Genomic DNA, 20,741 nt, shown 5'->3' with positions numbered 1-20,741 from the left:
AAGAATAAAAAGGCCCAGTAATTCTATAATTAAGCAGATTTCAAAATGTTACAGTGCAAAAGACTAAAAAAAAAAATCCTTCCCCGAAACTATTCGAATAGAATTGTGAATTTGAGCAAAAAAACAACAAAGAAAGGGCAGAATCAAAGTATTTCAAATGCCAACATTCAGAAGTAAAATGTTGCAAAGCAGTACAATAGCCAGATGTGTGAAGTTATCGAACAATCTCAACAGAAAGTAGGCAAATTCATTTAAATCAAAACTGGATGAAATCAAGAATAATGAATGGGTCTGAGTGACAACGGGACCTGCAAAATCATTTCAAAACTTTTTCAAAAGAGGCTCAAGGCAAATTAAATTATTAAACTTAAATGCTTTTCCCACTTTAAATATGAGGCAGAATTAAATATATTTTGTCACACACTGCAATTGTAAGGTTTTTCCCCATTGTGGCTTCCTGTGTGTGTTTTTAACTGTTGACTCCAAGAAAATCTCTTACCGCAAACCGCGCAAGCGAAAGGTTTCTCACCGGTGTGTATTCTTCCATGATCGCTTAAATATACCTTTGTGGTGAATCTTTTATGACAAACTAAGCAGGCGAAAGGCTTTTCTCCAGTATGTGTACACATGTTTTTTTATGTGCTGCTTCCGAGAAAATCTTTTATCGCAAAGTGAGCAGGCAAAAGGCTTTTCTCCAGTGTGTGTACGAGTGTGTGTTGTTACCTGTCGGTTGGTAGAAAATCTTTTATCACAAAGTGAGCACGGAAAAGGCTTCTCTCCAGTGTGTGTTCTTGTGTGCCGCGTTAAATCAATCTTACTCATGAAACTTTTTCCACACACTGAGCATTGAAAAGGCTTTTCTCCAGTATGTCTTCTTGTGTGTCTGGTTAAGTGTTCACTCCAAGAAAATCTTTTTCCACAAAACGAGCAGACAAAAGGCTTTTCTCCAGTGTGAGTCCTTTTGTGTTTCTTTAAACTGCCTTCATCAGAAAATTTTGCATCGCAAAGTGAGCAAGCAAAAGTCTTTTCTCCAGTGTGACTTCTTGTGTGTATTTTCAACTGATGACTCTGAGAAAATCTTTTACCACAAACTGCGCAAGCGAAAGGATTCTCCCCGGTGTGTGTTCTTGTGTGGTAGTTTAATTTTACCTTCGTGGTGAATCTTTTACTACAAACTGAGCAGGGAAAAGGCTTGTCTCCAGTATGTGTACTCATGTGTAGTTTTAAGTGATGCTTCCGGGAAAACGCTTGATTGCAAACTGCGCAAGCGAAACGTTTCTCCCCGGTGTGTGTTCTTGTGTGTATGCGTAAATCTATCTTCAGAGAGAATCTTTTATCGCAACATGAGCAGGCAAAAGGCTTCTCTCCAGTGTGTGTTCTAGAGCTGTCCCGACTAGTCGACATAGTCGACGTCATCGATGACGTAAATCCGTCGACGAGCACAACATCCCGTCGACGGTTAATGAAGGGTTAAAAAAAAATACATGCGTGGAAAGTTCAGAATGTCGGATGCTCTGTATGCAAGCGGGGAAAGCGGCACAAACCCAAAAAAAGCGCACCAGAGTGTCCAAAACATTGACTTATTTCAAAGAAACAACGGAGGGTACACTCTTCTGTCCTGTCTGTTAAATGCCAAGCTTGGCTGCAGGTCAGCCGTGAATAAACACCTCAAGCGCCGTCACCGTTTGTAATTTTTTTCTTCTTCTTTTTTTTGTACACCAGAGGGTGCTGTCGCCTTACTGAATAATAACGTTTCATTGACAATGGGCCCATAGTGCTGTTAGTATTGTCCTTAATGCTGACTGAAAGGTTTATTTCATGTTATGGTTTATTTTATGGTATAGAAAATTATATAAGGTTAAAAGGTCATAAATATATACAGTATATACAGTGATTGCACTCAAGGGAGAGATTGTCAATGATAAGGTAATAAATTAAGGTAAAGGCAATTCACTGATATATAAATAAGGTTTAAAAGGAAAAAGGTGAAAAGTTTTTGTTAATTTCTTATTGTGTTGTTTTATTTGTGTGCACCATAGCTCTTACAGTGTGATTACATCAAGGATGGAATAAAAGTTGTAAACCATCAGTTTAAGAGACCACCTTTTCAATCAGGGATGCTACACTAGTAAATTCTATCAGCATTTGAACTAATTGTTTATTTGTGATTTATTATTATTTATGTGTTTATTTGTACTTTAATAAATAATTTAAGTGTTCCAATATGTTTTTTGTGAATTGATAAGCGTCAACAAAAATTTCATTGCTAAATTAGTAAACAAAAACAACATTATTATTATTATTTTTAATTATTAGATTAGTCGACTAATCGTAAAAATAGTCGGCTGACTAATCGGGAGAAAATTAGTCGTTTGGGACAGCCCTAGTGTGTTCTTGTGTGTGATGTCAAATGTCCCTTCTGAGAGAATTTTTTATCGCAAATTGAACAGGCAAAAGGCTTCTCCCCAGTGTGTGTTCTTGCATGTATTGTTAACTGTTGCTTCCAACAAAATCTTTTATCGCAAAGTGAGCAGGCAAAAGGCTTCTCTCCAGTGTGTATTCGTGTGTGATTGTTTAGTTCTCCCTTTTCTGCGAATCTTTTACCACAACATGTGCAGACGTAACGCTTTTCTCGAGTGTGTGTATTCGTGTGTCTTGTTAAATGTTTCTTCAGACAAAATCTTTTATCGCAGAGTGAGCAGGCAAAAGGTTTCCCACCCGTGCATTCTTTTGTGTCTTTTTCCAATAATGACTTTTTTGACGATTTCGAAGACTTTGGGTCAAAGTCAACATCCTCCTCATCAGTATTAGTTTCAGTAGAGTGTGATGTTACATTGTCGCTGTCCGAAAGTGGCGCTATCAGGCTGTCCGGTTGCGAACATCCCTCACCATTTATTGTCAGGTCTTGAAAAGAGTTGCCGCTCGCTGGCTTTGCTCCTCTGCTCTCTTTGCTTTGACCTTCCTCTTCTTCAGTCTTCACACTGACAGTCAATGGAAACGGGGTGATTTCATCTTTCTGTTCTTCTTCCATGTAGTTGGTCTCTGGCTGCGCCTCCTCTTTGATATACTGTTCCGACTCCTCCCGTGTAACGTGGGTGGGCTTGTGCTTCTCAAGGGGAAGATCATCTTCAGTGATATCTGCAGGAAACAGAATGAAAAGAAATCATGTGATTTGCTAGAGTCCACGTCGATTTGTCCTTCTGCTGTGAATTTACATTAGTTGGTCACTGTTACACTTCTGTCCATTTGAAGTGGGAGGGTGGCAGCGAATGAACGTTTGTTGAGGCAGCATGACGAACGAGAACCCGCCTGGCTATTTGGCATGACCCCATATTGTTGTTTTCGAGCATGTTTGGATAACAATAAAACAGTGAACCTCCTGGAGCCATGCACAGCTCTTGTGGTTGCTCAAGGAGTACATACGGGTTAAAGAACATGGAGGATATAGGTGGAATCCATGTGTCAGGAGAAACACAACTTTGGCTATTTTAGCCCAAAATGTGTCACTCTGAGGCAGACTGTGGCAGTTAATGACATTTATTGAGCTGCAATAAATGCAAGATAAACTGTCAATGAACGTGTGGAATGAAAGAATGTGAATGTTTTTGAGCACAATGAGAATCTTCAGCATAAAGACTATTTTTGGGCACAAGGACACGGAGGATCTGGGTGAAATCCACATTCTCAGGCAAAACGTAACGTTAACCCAAAATCTGACACTCTGAAATGAATTGACTGGTGCAACCCCCCCTGAAATGCACACTGTATATGTGCTTTGGGAGACAGGCGTTTTGGGGAGTTCAATCATTTCCAAATGGAGCAGGCAAAAAGCCTCTCTCCAGGGTGTGTTCTTGCGTGATTCCTGAATTCACCTTTCTCGGTGAAATCTTTTACCACAACATGTGCGGAAAAAAAGCCTTTTCCCCAATGATTCTTCTCATGTGTGATGTTAACGGCTTCTTCTGAATTTTTTTATTAATCGCAAAGTAAACATGGAAAAGGTTTCCCACTCGCAAAATTTTTTTTTCCCCTCTTTTCAATGATGATTTCGTTAAGGGTTTCAAAGACTTTGGGTCAAAGTCAACATCCTCCTCATCACTGTTAGTGTCAGAAAAGTGTGATGTTACGCCGTGGCTGCCCGAGAGTGGCTCTATCAGGCCATCCGTTGCGAAAGTCCCTCACCTTTTGTTGTCAGGTGTTGAAAAGAGCTGCTGCTCGCCAGTTTTTCTCCGCTGCTCTCTTGGCTTGGACTTCTATTTTCTTCAGTCTTCACACTGACAGGCAACGGAAACGTGGTGATTTCATCTTTCTGTTCTTCTTCTTTCATGTAGTTGGTCTTCTGCTGCGCCTCCTCTTTGATGTACGACATGCCCGACTCCTTCTCCTGTGTAACGTGGGTGGGGTTGTGCTTCTCAGAGGGAAGATTTTTTTCAGTGACGTCTGCGGGACACAGAATGAAAGACAAATCCTGTGATTTGCCAAAGTCCACGTCCAATCGTCCTTCTGCTGTGACATTACATCATTTTATCACTGGTATGCTTCCGTCCAATCGAAGCGTGAGGGTAGCAACGAATGTACGTTTGTTCAAATGGATTGGACGTCTATCACAGTCAATGGCAGCCAAACACAGGCCTATTCATAATTGATCGTTAACTGTCAGGTTTAGCTCAATTTGGATTTTGGTCAACATATCTAGTGGCACAATGGCTGTCTGGACTCTGGAATATTACTGCAGCTTTGCTTCAGTTGAACATTACATGTAGTAATAGTTTTAATGAAAGATGCTATAAAATGTTACAACAAAATATGAAAATGAAAAAAAATGTTATCAGCCCATATTTTCTTACAAAAATAAAAACAACAAAAATGACAGAGAAGGTTTGATAATAAAAGTAGAAATAATTAGTCTTCCTTTCTTTGCTGCCTTTGGCCCTTCCACAAAAATATCTCTCAACAGAAGATGTCACACGCAGAATGAGCAGCAGATTTTTGCTCTCTGCTATCAACATGTAATAACTAGAGCAGTACTAGAAAGTTAGACATCATCAAATTTGGGTATACTTTTGTCCTTTTCGAAGGTGCGCAAACTCACCCCTTGTTGTTTGTCATTGCATAACTGAAAAACAAAACATCTCAACGGCATTTTCTCTGTTTGCTCGACAAAGACACACTGATTTCTCATTTGACAATAGAACGGTCATACAGTTACAATAGAATACTTGTATCTACATTTGCAAAGAATGGCGGCAAACTGAAAAGAGCTGTTGTTCGTTTGGTCGTGACGTCAGGGGGACACATATTACTCCAACTTTGTTTTGTAGACTTTTAGACTGCGGTGAACTGAGCCGCGTTTTGTAATTATTAGGCTCGAGCGTATGACGTTGCACTCGCGAGGTTTCCGCCGCTATCGCGATTTTGGAAGCGAGAAACATAGTGAGGCATTTCAACACAGGTCGCCCTTTAAAAATGGTTGAAAATTATTGTGCGGTAAAGAATTGCAACAACCTGATTGAATAGAAAGGAGAATGTACAGCTCGACGGAACACCACTGAGTTTCTTCCGGATCCCTACATGGAGAAAAGGCGAGGGAAAGGTCATATCTGAACTTACCAAACGTCGAAGAATGGCATGGGTGGCCTCGAACAGAAGGAAGGGCATAACGTTTGATTCTCCAGTTACACACAGAGTTTGCTCTATGCACTTCCACTCCGGTAAGTTAATTTCGTTTGTTTACGCAAATTTCGGTAACTTTATGCCCTAAGTCGGCCTGTTGTTAGCTATAGCTACAGCTAAACAACTAGCATGCATACATGTGCATTGTCTTCATAGGACATAATTCTTGTCGTTGCTAAATGAAAAAGCTGTAATATTTTGACGTGAGAGAGTGGCAAAGAATTTGTACACAGGCTACATTTTCTGCAACAAAAAATTTGTACATCCGTGGTCACAGACTAATGTAAACACACATTGCCTACCTTTGCTAGAAAGATGGTGTTGCCGTTTGCTATGGTCATAATGTGCAGATCCTGCACCCATCCGCAGCAAAACTGTTCGTAGCTTTGTAGCGATTTGTAGTTTCGGAATTGCTGATTAGTGTAGTAACTTACACCAAACACTAAATACAGCATGATGTCCATTTCGCGTAGTGGTGGAAGCTTGTCGACATCTTTATTCCATTTGTGTTCGGCTTGCTTGTAAAGGTCAACATTGTTCACATCCTTAAAATTGCTCACATATCTGTCCTTCACCGTGGTAACAAGTTTGTCTCTGTATCGAACTGGCAAGTTTTCCTTACTTTTTTCCATCTTTGGCACTCGTAGTTGAATGGCGTACCGCAAGCAACACGTCACTTCCGCTCATTAATATTCATGGCATTAGCTACGGTTGCTATGCAAGGACAAGCCACCATTTGTCCCTAATAGGAAATGAATGGAAATCGTGTACGCAGGAGATGTTTACAGCGCTAAACCTACCAATTCTCTCCGAAAATGATGTGCCTGGTGCCAAATTGACTGGCATAGATGTGGAAGAACATAAAAATGTTCAGTTAAAGAGATGGCTTTAGCGTCGAAGGCTGAAAAAGACGAAAAAAAAACGAGCCGACCTAAGCATAGCTTTAGCTTTTTTTTAATCGACGCGACTGACAATGACATTCTCCGGTTTCAACAAGCTATCCTTTACCATCAGCCCTGTCTTTCTTATATATCCTCTGGTTGTCCTACGTCTCTTACCGTTCTTGGGGGTAATTTAGTTAGCTTTGTGTAGCGGACGCAAATGCTACTCAGTGACAGCCAATGAACACTTTAAATTTTTTCATTGATAACACATCTTAATCCTATAATTTATTTACACTTCCCCCTTACTAAAGTTGTTATATATATATATATATATATATATATATATATATATATATATATATATATATATATATATATATATATATATATATATATATATAACAGAAACGGTAACAGTGGCAGTCAGATACCATTGTAGTTTTTTCAGGTCATTCATTGTCAGACAGAAGCAGTACAGCACAACGTTACGCAAAAAAAAAATAAAGTAAAAATATAAAAATGGCTTACCTCTTTGTCCTCTGAAAGACCATGCCAGCCCAACATAATGATTACTGCATATGAAACGTGAATGGATTCGCCGAGCTGGTGTTAAAGTCCGCGCAAGTTGATTCGGTTTTCACATTTTTTTCCTCCCGAGTTTTTGGTTTCCGGGAACGTATGAAGAAAACATCCTTCATGGTCGTAATGTCTAGAGTCGTTTCTACAAGTTCCAAAAAAGCAATGCGTGATCGCCATGTTCGTTTTTGAAAGATTACCGGCGAAAAGTAGCACTTTTTACGTGGGGTCTATGCGAGGGCGGGTCTATAATGTCCCACTTCGGCTTTACTTCCGCTTTACGATGCGACGTCACGGTCTAAAAATAGCCTGCGTGCGGTACGCCATTGTATTTGCCGTTAAGTTTAAATGTCCCGTGATGCAGACGTGCTTCCGAAATGGCTGCGTTGTCGCAAATCTCGCATGATCTCGCGTTGCTGTGACGTAAACGCTCGAGCCTAATTCCGTGGTCAAGCCAGCCGCGCTTTCTTTACTTTTAGTGGGCAGGGCAAATGTATATACAGTGTATATATTTTTTAAATATAAGTTTTTACTTATTTGATGGCTTTGTGTCAAAAAGATGGTCTGCCGTCATTTGAATGACATTTGTTGTAGTGTTTTATCAAGAAGTCGAGAAGCATCCAATGTTATTAAATGTTCATTTTAATCATTTCAACATGACTGCGACACCCCTACGGAAAAAAAAAAAAAAACCATGGGAAATAGCGTTGCGCGAAAGCAATCGAAATGCGTTAACTGTGTCTTGTTATGCGAGCTAAACTAAGCAAAATTTAGTTAAGTGAGCACGGGAAACTTTGACATAAAACCAAACTTCCACAGAGTTTCAGGTTGGGATGCTTTACTTCACTAAATGCTTACTTCGGTGCTTATCCGATGAGAAGACCTGTAAGGAGCGCTTTGGGTCAGAAGAAGGGTTTTCGAAAGTGCTGCAAGCCTGTCTTGAATACGCCAATGTTGCGTGAAGCCGTGAAGTGAACCGGAAGCAGAACGTTTTTTTTCTTCCCAGAAGCAGAAACGTTTAGGAGCTGGAATTTCACTGTAATATGTTGAAGCGTTTGGAACATCACCACTTAGATTTGATAAACAAATCCGAAACTGAATTTTGAACGGTCAGAAACTTGTCTGTAAATCCATACGTTGAAAGTCTGGTCTTTATCCAACTTGTCGGTTTTTCCCCGCTCCATAAGGTAGATTTGTGTCTTTATATATATATTTTTTTAAAGTTGCTTCAATCAAAAAATACATTTTTTTCAATTGAAAAACGTTAGTAGTTTCGGCCACATTTTGGGCAGGACATTTGTGTCTTCATGATTCAGCAAAAAAAAAAAAAAAAAAAAAAAAAAATGTTGCTTCAAACAATATATACAGTATATATATATATTAAAAATTAAGTGTTTAAATGAAAGTTTTTGATTCTCAGATACTTTTTCGCATTCCAAAACTTTTTTCTATGATTGAAAAAAATATATAAATATGAAGTAACATTTTTTGAAAATACATTTTTTGTTTGACGGTGCTCAAACATTAAGCAAAATATGCATTTAACAACAAATTGAATTATAATTTAGAATGATTCCATAAATGTCGACTTGTGTTGAAATATGAGAATCAAGTCAATGCAAAGGGTACTGGTATATACAACCTGTATTAAAAGAACAGAAAAAAAGCTTGAAAAAAATAATTCACAGTAGAGGAATTTAAAAAAAAGTAATTAACACTGTATATTTAATAGTAATACCTTTGGAAAATATTACAATATATAAGACTTAATAAAAGACAAAATCCCTAAAACCATTAAAATAGTAGTAGTTTGGAAAATGAGCAAACAACCTAATATTTCAAATACCAACACTGAGAAGTAAAATGGCCAAAAGCAGTGCAACAGCATAATGTATAAAGTTATTGAACAACCTCAACATAAAGAAATGTAGCCCAATACATTAAATTAAAAATAATAAATCCCGAATATTGTCTCATGTCACTGTCAGGGGGAATGAGCAAGCATACTGTAAATGCATGGCACAAATCAGATCTTTTTGGTCACACACTGAAATTGAAAGGTTTTTTTCCCCAGCGTGGCTTATGTGCGATTCTAAATGTCCCTTGCGAATAAATCTCTTACCGCAAACCGCTCAGGAAAATGGTTTCTCCGTAGAGTGGGTTTTTGTGTGTCTTGTTAGATTTCTCTGTAGGGAGTAGGATTTACCACACACCGCGCAAGCAAAAGATTTCTCCCTGATGTGTGTTCTTGTGTGTTTGCTTAAATCTTTCTTCTGAGAGAATCTTTTATCGCAAATGGAGCAGGCAAAAGGCTTCTCTCCAGTATGTGTACGCAAGTGTATTTTTAAGCTATACTTACGGGAAAAACTTTTACTGCAAAACGTGCAAGCGAAAGGCTTTTCTCCAGTGTGTATACGCGTGTGTATTTTTAACTGTTGCTTCAGACAAAATCTTTTATCGCAAAGTGAGCAGGAAAAAGGCTTTTCTCCAGTGTGACTTCTTGTGTGTATTTTCAACTGTTGCCTCTCAGAAAATCTTTTACTGCAAACCGCGCAAGCGAAAGGGCTCTCCCCGGTGTGTGTTCTTGTGTGACTGGTTAATTTTACTTTCGTGGTAAATCTTTTACTACAAACTGAGCAGGGAAAAGGCTTGTCTCCAGTGTGTGTACGCATGTGTATTTTTAAGATGTTCTTCCGAGAGAATCTTTTATTGCAAACCACACAAGCGAAAGGTTTCTCCCCGGTGTGTGATCTTGTGTGTATGCCTAAATCTTTCTTCTGAGTGAATCTTTTATCGCAAACGGAGCAGGCAAAGGGCTTCTCTCCAGTGTGTGTATAAGTGTGTCTTGTTAACTGTTGCTTCGTACAAAATCTTTTTTCACAAAGTGAGCAGGCAAAAGGCTTCTCGCCAGTGTGTGTTCTTGCGTGCCTAATTAACACTACCTTCTCTTTGAATCGTTTACCACAAAGTGTGCAGAGAAAAGGCTTTTCTCCAGTGTGTGTACGCGTGTGTATTTTCAACTGTTGCTTCAAACTAAATCTTTTATCGCAAAATGAGCAGGCAAAAGGCTTTTCTCCAGTGTGACTTATCATGTGTCTTGTTAACGGCTGCTTCCGAGAAAATTTTTTATCGCAAAATGAGCAGGCAAAAGGTTTCCCATTCACACATTGTTTTGTGTCTCTTTTCAATGATGTCTTGGAATTCAAAGACTTTGGGTCAAAGTCAATATCGTCCTCATCGGTGTTAGTGTCAGAAGAGTATGATGTTACATTGTCGCTCTCAGAGAGTGGCGCTATCAGGTCGTCTGATTGAGATAGTCCCTCAACTTTTTTTGTCATGTGTTGAAAAGAACTGGCGCTTGCCGGTTTTTCTTCTCTACTCTCTTGGCTTGGACCCTTATCTTCTTCACTCTTCACACTGACAGTCAATGGAAACGTGATAATTTCATATTCCTGTTCTTCTTCTTTCATATAGGGGGTCTCTGGCTGCGCCTCCTCTTTGATGTACGCCATCTCCGACTCCTCCCCGTGTTAAACGTGGGGGGGATCGTGCATCTCACGGTGAAGATCGTCAATGATGTCTGCGGGACACAGAATGAAGAGAAATCACTTGATTTGCCATTGCCAGAGTCCACATCCAATTAGGCATGTGCCGGTATGAGATTTTGACGGTACGATAACCGTGAGCAAAAATACCGCGGTTTCACGGTATCACGGTATTGCAATTATAGCTCCAAAATTTTGAGGTGTATGGGTTTAAAAAAAAATAAAATAAAAAATAAAAATAATAATAATTTCCCATTGAACAGGATTTTTTTTCAAAACATATTTGCAAATTGGAACATGAATATAATGTGAAAATAGATGAATTAACAAAAAATAACAAATATTTTATATAAAATTAAAATAAATAGAACCTATACTATACCCACAGCCACAGCTCAAGTTGCTCAATATTAGAGTAAGAACAAAATAATTGCTATAAAAAAGTAAAAACACTTCTAAATAAAAATATATACTGTATGACTTTTTTTGAGGGGGGGAGCTCAAGTGAAGTTTCGCCATTTTCAGCCACTGTGTCAACTCTGGTCTACATGATGCCATGCCTTTGTGTTAAAAAGAACAAAGAATTCATAAGTTAGTTAAAAATGTATAAGTCAGTTTTATAGATTAGTTAAAATGTAAAATGTCCTTTCTCAATTAGCGATCTTTGACGCGATCCTTTTTCTTTCCCCCTTCATTCAAGCTTGTTTCTCACTCAGCGGCTGTGAGACATAAAAACTCGACGAAGCTGCTCTCCCAGCTCAGGCTAGCCTAACATTTGTCTTTGTAAGTTTTAGTTAGTTTGCATATTGAATTTTAAAGGAAAATGTGTGTTTTGTTTTTGGCGAACTTTTTAATGGTGCTACTGCTATCCTGTTGAACCTAATCACACGTGGAAAAATCGAATTGTATAACGTTTTAAATGTTTTCGTTTGTATATTTCACCACGATTTGAGCGCTCAATAAATTGAAGAAAAGTACGCCTTGTGTTTGGAAGGTGTGTTTTTGGGTTTGCTGGCTGTTTAGCAGAATAGTGTCACTGACACTCACGGCAACAAACAGGGGAAGGGTGAGCGCTGCCGCACCAAGCCACTTCGGCTGCATTGTGGCACATGAAAAATAGCGAATACCGTACTAAAGTATGACGGAAAATTTTAGTGGTTTTGAAACTGCGACGTTTTCACACCACGGTAAACCGTGAAACCGGTAACCGGCACATGTCTACATCCAATCATCCTGCTGTTGTGAATTTACATTATTTTATAACTTGTACAGTTCGACCCATTCGAAGTGGGCGAATGGCAGCGAATGAACTTTAGTTCAAATGGATTGGACGTATATCGCCGTCAATGGCAGCCAAACACAGGCCTATTTATAATTGGTCGTTAACTGTCAGGCTCAATTTCAATTATGCTCTAGTGACACAATGGCTGTCTGGACTCTGGAATAGTACTGGAGCTTTGATTCAGTTGAACATTAGATGTAGTAACAGTAGTAACCCTAATTTTTATTCAAAGGTGCTATGAAATTCTACGAGCGACATTTAAGTGATCACAGATCATATTTTTTACACAAATCCTGTATGAGCCACATTCCTGATTTATTTTATAATTTGTGATTCTAATCCTTGCCACCAAACAAAAAAATGACAGAATAGGTTTAATAATTAAAGTAGAACACAATTAGTTTTCCCTTCCCATCTTCCTATACCCCACCCGCAAAAAAATAACAACAGAGGATTTCACACGCAGAATGAGGTGCAGATTTTTTGCAATTGTCTATCAACATGTAGCGCAGCACTAGAAAGTTAAGCGTGATCATCAAATTTGTTTGATACTTTTGTAGTTTGGAAAGGTGCGCAAACTCACCCCTTTGTTGTTTGTCATTACACGACTGGGAAACAAAATATGTCAAGGGCATTTTCTCCTTTTGCTTGACAAAGATACACTGATTTTAAAACAGACAGAACGAGTATGCGGTTACAATAGTATTCTAGAACAATGACAGCGACCCCTAGGTCAAAACAAAACAAACAAAAAACACACATGGAAAGTGGCGTTGCGCGAAAGCAATCGAAATGTGTTACCGTGTCTTGAAGAGCGAGCTAGGCTAAGCATAAATAAATTAGCCGATGAAGCTTCAACATAACGCTAATCGCCTTCCGCAGAGCTTCAAGTTAGGATGTTTTAGCCCACTCAATGTTTACTTCAGTGCTTATCTGATCAGCATGCCTGTAAGGAGCACGTTTGGTCAGAAGGGTTCACGAAGAGCTGCAAGTCTGTCGTGGGTACACAGACGCTGCGTGAAATGAACCGGAAGTAGAAACTGTCAGGCGCTGGAATTTCAGTGTAATATGTTGAAGCGTTTAGAACGAAATGGGCGCCCACTACGATTTAACTGGACTCCAAAAATATTCATTACATTGAATAAATATATTCGAAACTGAGTCGTAAATATCAATAACTCAATTTTGAAGGGTCCAATTCTTGTCCGTAAAATCCGTACGTTGAATGTTTGGACATTATCCAGCGTGTACTTTTTCCGCTGCTCTTCTCTTCTTTTACCAGGAGGGAACATAAACTCGCTTCCGTTAAAGCACTGGAACGTCTCAAGCGAAGGAATGGCCAGGACTGGCTGCTGTTTGCAAGAAGCCTCAACTCACAGCAGGTTGTTTCATTTGACTTTGATAGACAACCAATAAGGAATGAGAGCACATTTAAAGCACTCTTTTTCACTCTTAGACTTAGAGGGACCAAAAGTTTAACCCTTTCAGAGACAGAGGTCGCTAAAGTTCACAGCTATTCAAAAGTTGGCACTTTTTATCCCCTTTATTTAGTAAGTGACTCATTTTGGTAATTTATTTTTCTCAATTTATCTTTAATCCTTTATAGGGAAAGTAACTACTTTTAGAAATTGAAAAAAAACCAACTTGAAAATAAGCAATTATTAATATTATTTTAATTATTCCGCATTTTTTTGCAGATACCGTACATATATATTTTAAGTATAAAGTAATAAATAAAAAAAAATGTTGATAAAAAACTGAATCAATAAAATTAAAATGATTCAAAACAGAAACACACGCCGACTACGGCCCACAGTAACACTCAAAAGTTTATTTGTTTTAAAAATAGTATTTAAGTCATTGCATGCTATTGACGGTGATAGACGCCTAACTCATTGTGAATGCTCATGTTTTAGAACTATTGACGGCTCTAAATGTCCAATCCGTTTTGACTGGGAGCTCATTTGTCCTTCCCAGTGAAAACGGATTGGGTCTCCAGCTCCGTCAACGGCAGCGTATGAGTTAAATGAGTGCGGTTTAAAAATAATAATCATAATTTGTACATGAAAGGGTTAATATAGGGTTGATATAATCAATGTGTGGCAAGTGGCAAGCGGCCAACGGGGGAGGAGAGTGATCTGTTAGCGGCACTGCTCATACATGAAGTAAAATATGCTTTCAAATAGAAATTGTATTATAATTTAATGAGAAAAATGTTCTATAGTCATCCAATTGTGTTGAAATCAATGCAATGCAAAGGGTACTGGTATAATACAACCCATATTGATAGACCAAAGAAAAGCTTTAGAAATAATTCACAGTAGAGGAAGTAAAAAAAAGTCAGTCAGTAATTAGTATATTTAATAGTAATAATGATAAAAAGGTCTAGTAATTCTGTAATTAGAAGGATTTCAAAATATTACAACGCACAAGACTTAAAGACATCATCCCTAAAACTTTTAAAATAAAGTTTGGAAACTGAGCAAAAAACAACCAAGGGAAGGGCAGAATCCAAGTTTTTTTTATTTTCTCAAATGCCAACATTCAGAAGTAAAATGGCCAAAAACAGTACAACAGCATAAGGTATAAAGTTATGAAACAACCTCAACAGAAAGAGATGTTGTCCAAGTCATCAAATTAAAAAAAATATATATTGGGTAGATTTGAAAAAGAACATGACCTGCAAAATAATTTCAAAAACTTTTCAAAAGAAGCTTAAAGGAAATTGACTTCAGAAATTTAAACACATTTTCTACTGTCAATGGTGGCAGAATTGACAAAAAGTTGTCACGCTGTCATCGAAAAGTTTTTCTTCAGTCGGGCTTCTTATGTTCGTTTCGAAATGTCCCTTGCGAGTGAATCTTTACTGCAAACGGCTCAGGAAAATGGTTTCTCCGCCGAGTGGGTTTTTGTGTGTCTCGTTAGGTTTCCCTTTAAGGAGAAGGTTTTCGTGCAAACCGTGCAAGCGAAAGATTTTTCCCCGGTGTGTGTTCTTGCATGATTGTTTAATTCTATTTTTGTGGTGAACCTTTTACTACAAACTGAGCAGGGAAAAGGCTTTTCTCCAGTGTGTGTATAAGTGTGTCTTGTTAACTGTTGCTTTGTACAAAATCTTTTATCGCAAAATGAGCAGGCAAAAGGCTTCTCTCCAGTGTGTGTTCTGGTGTGAATATTTAAATTTCCCTTGTCAATGAATCTTTTATTGCAAAATGTGCATGCAAAAGGCTTTTCTTCAGTCTGTGTTGTTAACTGTTGCTTCCAACAAAATATTTCATCACTAAGTGAGCTAGCGAAAGGTTTCTCCCTGGTGTGTATTCTTGCATGCTTATTTAATTTCACCTTAAGAGTGAATCTTTTACTACAAACTGAGCAGGCAAAAGGCTTTTCTCCAGTGTGTCTTCTTGTGTGTTTACTTAATTCTCCTTTCTTAGTGAACCTTTTACCACAAATGGAGCAGGGAAAAGGCTTTTCTCCGGTGTGGCTTCTTGTGTGTACTGTTAACTGATGCTTCCAATAAAACCTTTTTTCGCAAACTGAGCATGGAAAAGGCTTCTCTCCAGTGTGGCTTTTTGTGTGTCTGTTTAAATTTCCCCTGCTGAAGAATCTTGTACCACAAAATGTGCACGAAAAAGGTTTCTCCTCAGTGTGTGTACGCGTGTGTATTGTCAACTGTTGCTTCCGACAAAATTTTTTACCACAAAGTGAGCAGGCGAAAGGCTTCTCTCCAATGTGTGTTCTTGTGTGACTGTTTAAATTTCCCTTCTCAATGAATCTTTTATCACAAAATGTGCAAGCGAATGGTTTCTCCCCGGTGTGTTTCGTTGTGTGATTCTTTAATTCTTCCTTCTTGGTGAATCTTTCACCACAATCTGAGCAGGCAAAAGGCTTTTGTCCAGTGTGTATTCTTATGTGTGTTGTTAATTCTTGCTTCCACCAAAATCTTTTATCGCAAAATGAGCAGGCAAAGGGTTTCTCCCCGGTGTGTGTTCTTGCGTGTCTGTCTAACTCTCCCTTTACTGTGAATGTTTTACTACAAAATGTGCAAAGGAAAGGTTTTTCTCTTGTATGTCTTCTTATGTGTTTTATTAACTGTTGCTTCCGAGAAAATCTTTTATCGCAAAGTGAACATGGAAAAGGTTTCCCACCCGTGCTTTCTTTCGTGTATTTTTTCAACGATGACTCATTTAAGGATTTTGAACACTTTTGGTCAAATTCAACATCTTCCTCATTAGTGTCAGTATCAGAAGAGTGTGATGTTAATTCGTCACTGTCCGAGAGTGGAGACAACAAGCCGTCCGGTTGCAATTGTCCCTCACCTTTTGATGTCATGTCTTGAAACAGGTTGTGGCTCGAAGTTTTTGCAGTTCTTCTCTCTTGGCTTGGACCATCATCTTCTTCATCCTTCACAATGACAGTCAATGGAAACATGGCAAATTGATGGTCCTGTTCTTCTTCTTTAATGTATGTCATCTTATCTTCCTCCTGTTTAATGTGGGTCTGATTATGCTTCTCAGGGTGAAGATGTTCTAGAGTGACGTCTGCAAGACACAGGATTTAAAAAAAAAAAAAAAATCACGTGATTTGCCAGAGTCTATGTCCAATTATGTGGCATTTAATCAACCAACCAATTTAAATTAGGTTTCTTAACTTAAATTGTTTCTTAACTTTCATTCATTCCCTAGCAGCCCTCCCACTTCACATATCGCCATCAGTGGTAGCCAAACTGGCCGGTTCACAGCTGGTCAGTAACTGTTAGGCTCAGCTCCATTTGGATTTTGGTCAACAAACCTAATGAAATGATGGCCATGTCTGCTAAATAGTACTGCAGCTTTGTTTAGAATTGAAGTTTAGCTTTCAAGAGGTGTTTTTATGTTTACATGCACAGGCTTGCCAGTTTGCCATCATTCTATGACAGGGAAATCTGCTAGACAGCATAAAAAAATGTCAGTGTCTTATCAAAAGTGAAACCGAGCCTTAAAGTGAATCATAGCCTTGTAAGAATCGTAACCCCAATTTGAATTTAATTCCATCAGCCACAGAGGTTGCGCTAGACTTTTTCGTTGTATGTCATTTTGACTGACAGTGTCATAAAAATCCGGTCATAATCTATTTTTACCCGTCACTTACATTTTTAAAATGATAATAATGACATATTCAATAGTATTTAGTTTTCATTCATTTTTAATTAATATTCTGTCCGAACAAGCTTAACAAGAGGCAAACAGACAGCGGAGTGCACCCTTCAGCGACGGGCAGACGTGCCGTTAGCAAAGCGACGAGGGCAGGACGAGGGACTTGCGCACGGAAGTAAACATACGAGAACGGAGTTTATTCAACATGGCTAGCGCGAGACAGACTGTTGTCAATGTCTCGTGTCGATGTGTGTTAGCTCATTTAAAACTGAATTTACCGCGGATTGGAACATATTCTCGGCTCTCCCGCCACCCGTGTTGTTGTAGAGACGACTTTCGGCGCGCAAGAGTGACGTTGCTCGTGAAGAACACGTCACGCAAATAAACAAATCTGATTTGTCGATTGATTTTGTACCTACTCGAGAGGCTGTGTCCCAGACTTTTCTCTCAGTGTTTGAAAAATACAGGGAGAACAGTCTGGCCGTGCCAGGCAAACACTCAGTTGCCTTGACATTTTTCCGAGTAAGGCCAACGACGTCATGCATCAAGAGAGACAATAGCTAATTAATATGCTCACTCGCCACCCTGTGGTCTGGGGTGTGAATTACAACCTGTCAAAATGACGGATGGACTTCAGTTTTTTCCGTCACCGTTTTTAAAAAAACGGTCAACAACAGAAAATATTCGGTTAACGCGACCCCTGATCAGCCATGCACTGCATACGGTCCTTTATACAGAAACAGCGAAAAATGTTAAAACCGAGCAAATGCAATTTTTGCAAAAATTGCGTGAGGATGCTTTTCTCTACCGTGGGTCACTTCCTATTAATCTTGGGGCCTTTTTGGGTCACTTTGTTACAGAGGTGGGTTTTAGAGGCAGGAATCTGAGCACGACTTGGTGTGGCTACTCTTTCACCTAATTAATATCAGCTGTGACTACGTGGGAATATCTGATTGAGGTAGGGAGAGGGGAGGCAGGATGCCAATTTTCTGTTTACCGGTCATATTTGATCTGCTTATGTTTGATTCAGTGCAGCGTCTGCAGTAATGCGGACTCTGCACCAGTCCTTAGTGGTGAAGAAGGAGCTGAGCCGAAAGGCAAAGCTCTCGATTTACCAGTCGATCTACGTTCCTACCCATGGTCACGAGCTGTGGGTCGTGACCGAAAGAACAAGATCCCGGATACAAGCGGCCGAAATGAGTTTTCCTCCGCTGGGTGTCCGGGGTCTCCCTTGGAGATAGGGTGAGAAGCTTGGTCATCCGTGAGGGACTCAGCGTCGAGCCGCTACTCCTCCGCGTAGAGAGGAGCCATGGATGGGTGGATGGATGGACAGATGGATGGATGTATGTATGTTTGATTCACTCGTTTTTGTATGTGTTTAAGTTCTACAAGATCACAGTGCACACTTTTTCTATATACAGTATATATATATATATTAGACAAATGTGTGTTATCCGTTGAGTTTGAGTGAAAGGGAAAGTGTCAACATTAAACTGCAGTAACCATGTGATCAAACAATCTGGATTATACACAGAATCACGTTAAGAAAAAAATAATCAAATGAACACCAGTGGCTGACAATCCCGGCCTCACGTGAGCCTTCGTGGATGCAGCGAGTCAGACAGAGAACCCCGCTCTCCCCTCTATGTGAGTAAGTGGACGCTCTCAGAACAGTGGGTAGTAATGCGTTCAATTACCTAAGCACTGTTTGAGAAAAATGTACTTCTAAGAATGTTTTTTAATGCCATACTTTTTACTTTTATTTGAGTTGATGCGTGAAGAACAAACACTACTCTTACTCAACTATTTTGGCTACACCAGAGTCGTTACTTTTTTCCTTTCTGAATTGATTTTAGCCAGCACAGCTGCTCTACCTGTTTCACAAAAAAAAACACATGATTCCATTATACTAATTAGACTAAACAATAATGTCCCATGACAACAAAGAAACTTGCATTTGCACGTTATCCTCTGAGTCCCATGAGCTTTAAAGTGCCGTAAAAAATAAACATAGCATTCAACATTGCAGTCACCGTTCTTCTCCCAGTTTTTATCTGGTACAGATAGACCACGGAAAACCGGAGTTATGATGGTATTAATTTGATGTTAGAAAATGTGTTTACCTGTGCATGTGTGAGCATTATACACTAGAGGGCACTCGTGCTCTTGAGACAGGTCGGATGATGTTTTATTTCTGTCCATTTTTCAAGTTGGAATTCATTGATTTTGGTCTATTTTTGGACTAGAACAGAATACAATAATGTAATAGGTTATGCTGTAATAATAACAGTACATATAGATCAGTATTTGGCAACTCACAGCTCCAGAGCTGCATGCGACTCTTTGAACCCTCTGATGCAGCTCTGTTTCACATTAAATAAATGAATATTTGACCAAAGTTTATTCTGGTGCTTGTGAGATTTAACAAAGAAGTTTAACCTTCTCTTGGTAACCAGATCAAGTCAGGCTCATGGTTTTTGTTTATCGTATTCACTGTGTGTCTATATCCTATTTGCATATTTAACTCCCACAAACATACGTTTCCATATTTCAACTCGTACCCAGAAAAAAAACCTTCTTCGGTGGTCATTATTTTTGACCCCAAAAAATTACCCGAAGTGACCCAAAATGTAGAGGAAGTGACACGGGAATCACCCCAAAATCATCAGCGAGTGACCTCCTATCAACAGAAAGTGACCTGTACATGCCCCAAAATCAAGAGGAAGTGACCAATGTACAATACACAAAAGGTCACCTGAAAACTCATTGGAGAGCAAAGCATCCCCAAGCAATTTCTCTAGAATTTGCCTTTTCCACTATTACTTATTACCAATCCGACAGTAAATTTACCACTCCCAAAGTGCTTACTGCACACAGGAACTGGTACAATGGATTGTCCACTGAGGTCTGAAGGGGAGTTGTCACTCAGCCACGTCGCTTGCGCTTTTTCGGACATTTCTTCCGTCTCCGAGCCCCGGTGCGTGATTTTCTTTGGAATAAGGAAGAAACGTGTCAAGTCAAATCATATTCATGTCAATATTTGTCCGATCATGAGTCGGATGTGGAAATTTTGCCCTAAATTCACAATCACTGATCACAATTACGTCAAAGCAAGTCTGATACTGCATACAAGTAAAACTTACCCTCATTTCTTACGTTTCGTCGTGATAGATAATATAAATGTAATCATTCAAATGCTGGGGAAAATGGCAACTCCCCATTTAAAAATATATGCAAATCGGAAGTGGCGTTACGCGAAAGCGATTGAATTGCGTTACCGTCTCTTGGTTAGCGAGCGGAGCTAAGCCAAATAAAACTAAGCTAAGTGACCCTCGAAAGCTTCAACAAAAAGGCAAACGACTTCCACCAAGCTTAAAGTTGTGAAGTTTTAGTCCAATAAACCCTTACTCTGGTACTTATCTGATTAGAATGCTTTGAAAGATGTCGTTTGGTTTGATAAAGAGTACACGGAATATTTAAACGTTGCGTGAAGTAAACAGGAAGTCGAACCATTCAAGCGATGAGACTTCAGTGTAATATGTTGAGGAGTTTTGAAAGAAGTAGGCGACCATCCTCACTATATTTTATTGAAATAAAATAATATATTCAATAATAATAAGTAAAACGAGGGTCATTCAAAAAATAAGAT

The 20,741-nt window shown here is 39.0% G+C and overlaps 3 protein-coding genes across 6 annotated transcripts; all 3 read right to left on the bottom strand.

Moving 5' to 3' along the window:
• Window positions 1-429: 429 nt before the first annotated feature.
• Window positions 430-1,652, bottom strand: LOC130917001 (gastrula zinc finger protein XlCGF17.1-like). Its single transcript, XM_057838069.1, has one exon. The coding sequence runs from the start codon at window positions 1,414-1,416 to the stop codon at window positions 580-582; it is 837 nt and encodes a 278-aa protein (XP_057694052.1). The 5' UTR covers window positions 1,417-1,652; the 3' UTR covers window positions 430-579.
• A 29-nt stretch (window positions 1,653-1,681) lies between these two features.
• LOC130912096 (zinc finger protein 771-like) lies at window positions 1,682-10,645 on the bottom strand. Its single transcript, XM_057829904.1, has 5 exons — window positions 10,513-10,645; window positions 9,256-9,319; window positions 7,992-8,131; window positions 4,183-4,440; window positions 1,682-3,138 (listed from the first exon to the last, which is right to left on the bottom strand). Exons 1-5 carry the CDS (start codon window positions 10,643-10,645, stop codon window positions 2,384-2,386), a joined length of 1,350 nt encoding a protein of 449 aa, XP_057685887.1. The 3' UTR covers window positions 1,682-2,383.
• On the bottom strand, window positions 8,863-20,590 carry LOC130912013 (gastrula zinc finger protein XlCGF57.1-like). 4 transcript variants are annotated; one of them, XM_057830020.1, is made up of 4 exons: window positions 20,236-20,590; window positions 19,943-20,081; window positions 16,277-16,498; window positions 8,863-10,713 (listed from the first exon to the last, which is right to left on the bottom strand). In XM_057830020.1, the coding sequence occupies exons 1-4, from the start codon at window positions 20,239-20,241 to the stop codon at window positions 10,664-10,666; spliced, it is 417 nt and encodes a 138-aa protein (XP_057686003.1). In that variant the 5' UTR covers window positions 20,242-20,590; the 3' UTR covers window positions 8,863-10,663. The 4 variants fall into 4 exon arrangements, with proteins under 4 accessions (XP_057686003.1, XP_057685758.1, XP_057685842.1 ...); XM_057829775.1 differs by lacking the exon at window positions 8,863-10,713 and having other exon boundaries at window positions 14,538-16,498; XM_057829859.1 differs by lacking the exon at window positions 8,863-10,713 and having other exon boundaries at window positions 14,538-16,498; window positions 19,961-20,081.
• Between the last annotated feature and the right edge of the window lie 151 nt (window positions 20,591-20,741).

The sequence above is a fragment of the Corythoichthys intestinalis genome, chromosome 1, assembly GCF_030265065.1.
Source record: "Corythoichthys intestinalis isolate RoL2023-P3 chromosome 1, ASM3026506v1, whole genome shotgun sequence".
Taxonomy (NCBI): Eukaryota; Metazoa; Chordata; class Actinopteri; order Syngnathiformes; family Syngnathidae; genus Corythoichthys; species Corythoichthys intestinalis.
Note: the sequence above shows the minus strand (reverse complement) of the source record. Positions and strands in the feature narration are given on the sequence as shown.

Coding starts and splice junctions, on each gene's coding strand:
- LOC130912096 (XM_057829904.1), bottom strand. CDS start 10,645: ATGGCGTACATCAAAGAGGAGGCGCAGCCAGAGACCCCCTATATGAAA. Junction 8,132..9,255: donor ATTTTCCTGAGCGGTTTGCG/GTAAGAGATTTA, acceptor GCTTCTGGGAAG/AAAAAAAACGTTCTGCTTCC. Junction 4,441..7,991: donor CTCATCGGATAAGCACCGAA/GTAAGCATTTAG, acceptor TGTGTCCCGCAG/ACGTCACTGAAAAAAATCTT.
- LOC130912013 (XM_057829775.1), bottom strand. Junction 16,499..19,942: donor CAGTAAGCACTTTGGGAGTG/GTAAATTTACTG, acceptor TGTGTCTTGCAG/ACGTCACTCTAGAACATCTT.
- LOC130917001 (XM_057838069.1), bottom strand. CDS start 1,416: ATGACGTCGACTATGTCGACTAGTCGGGACAGCTCTAGAACACACACT.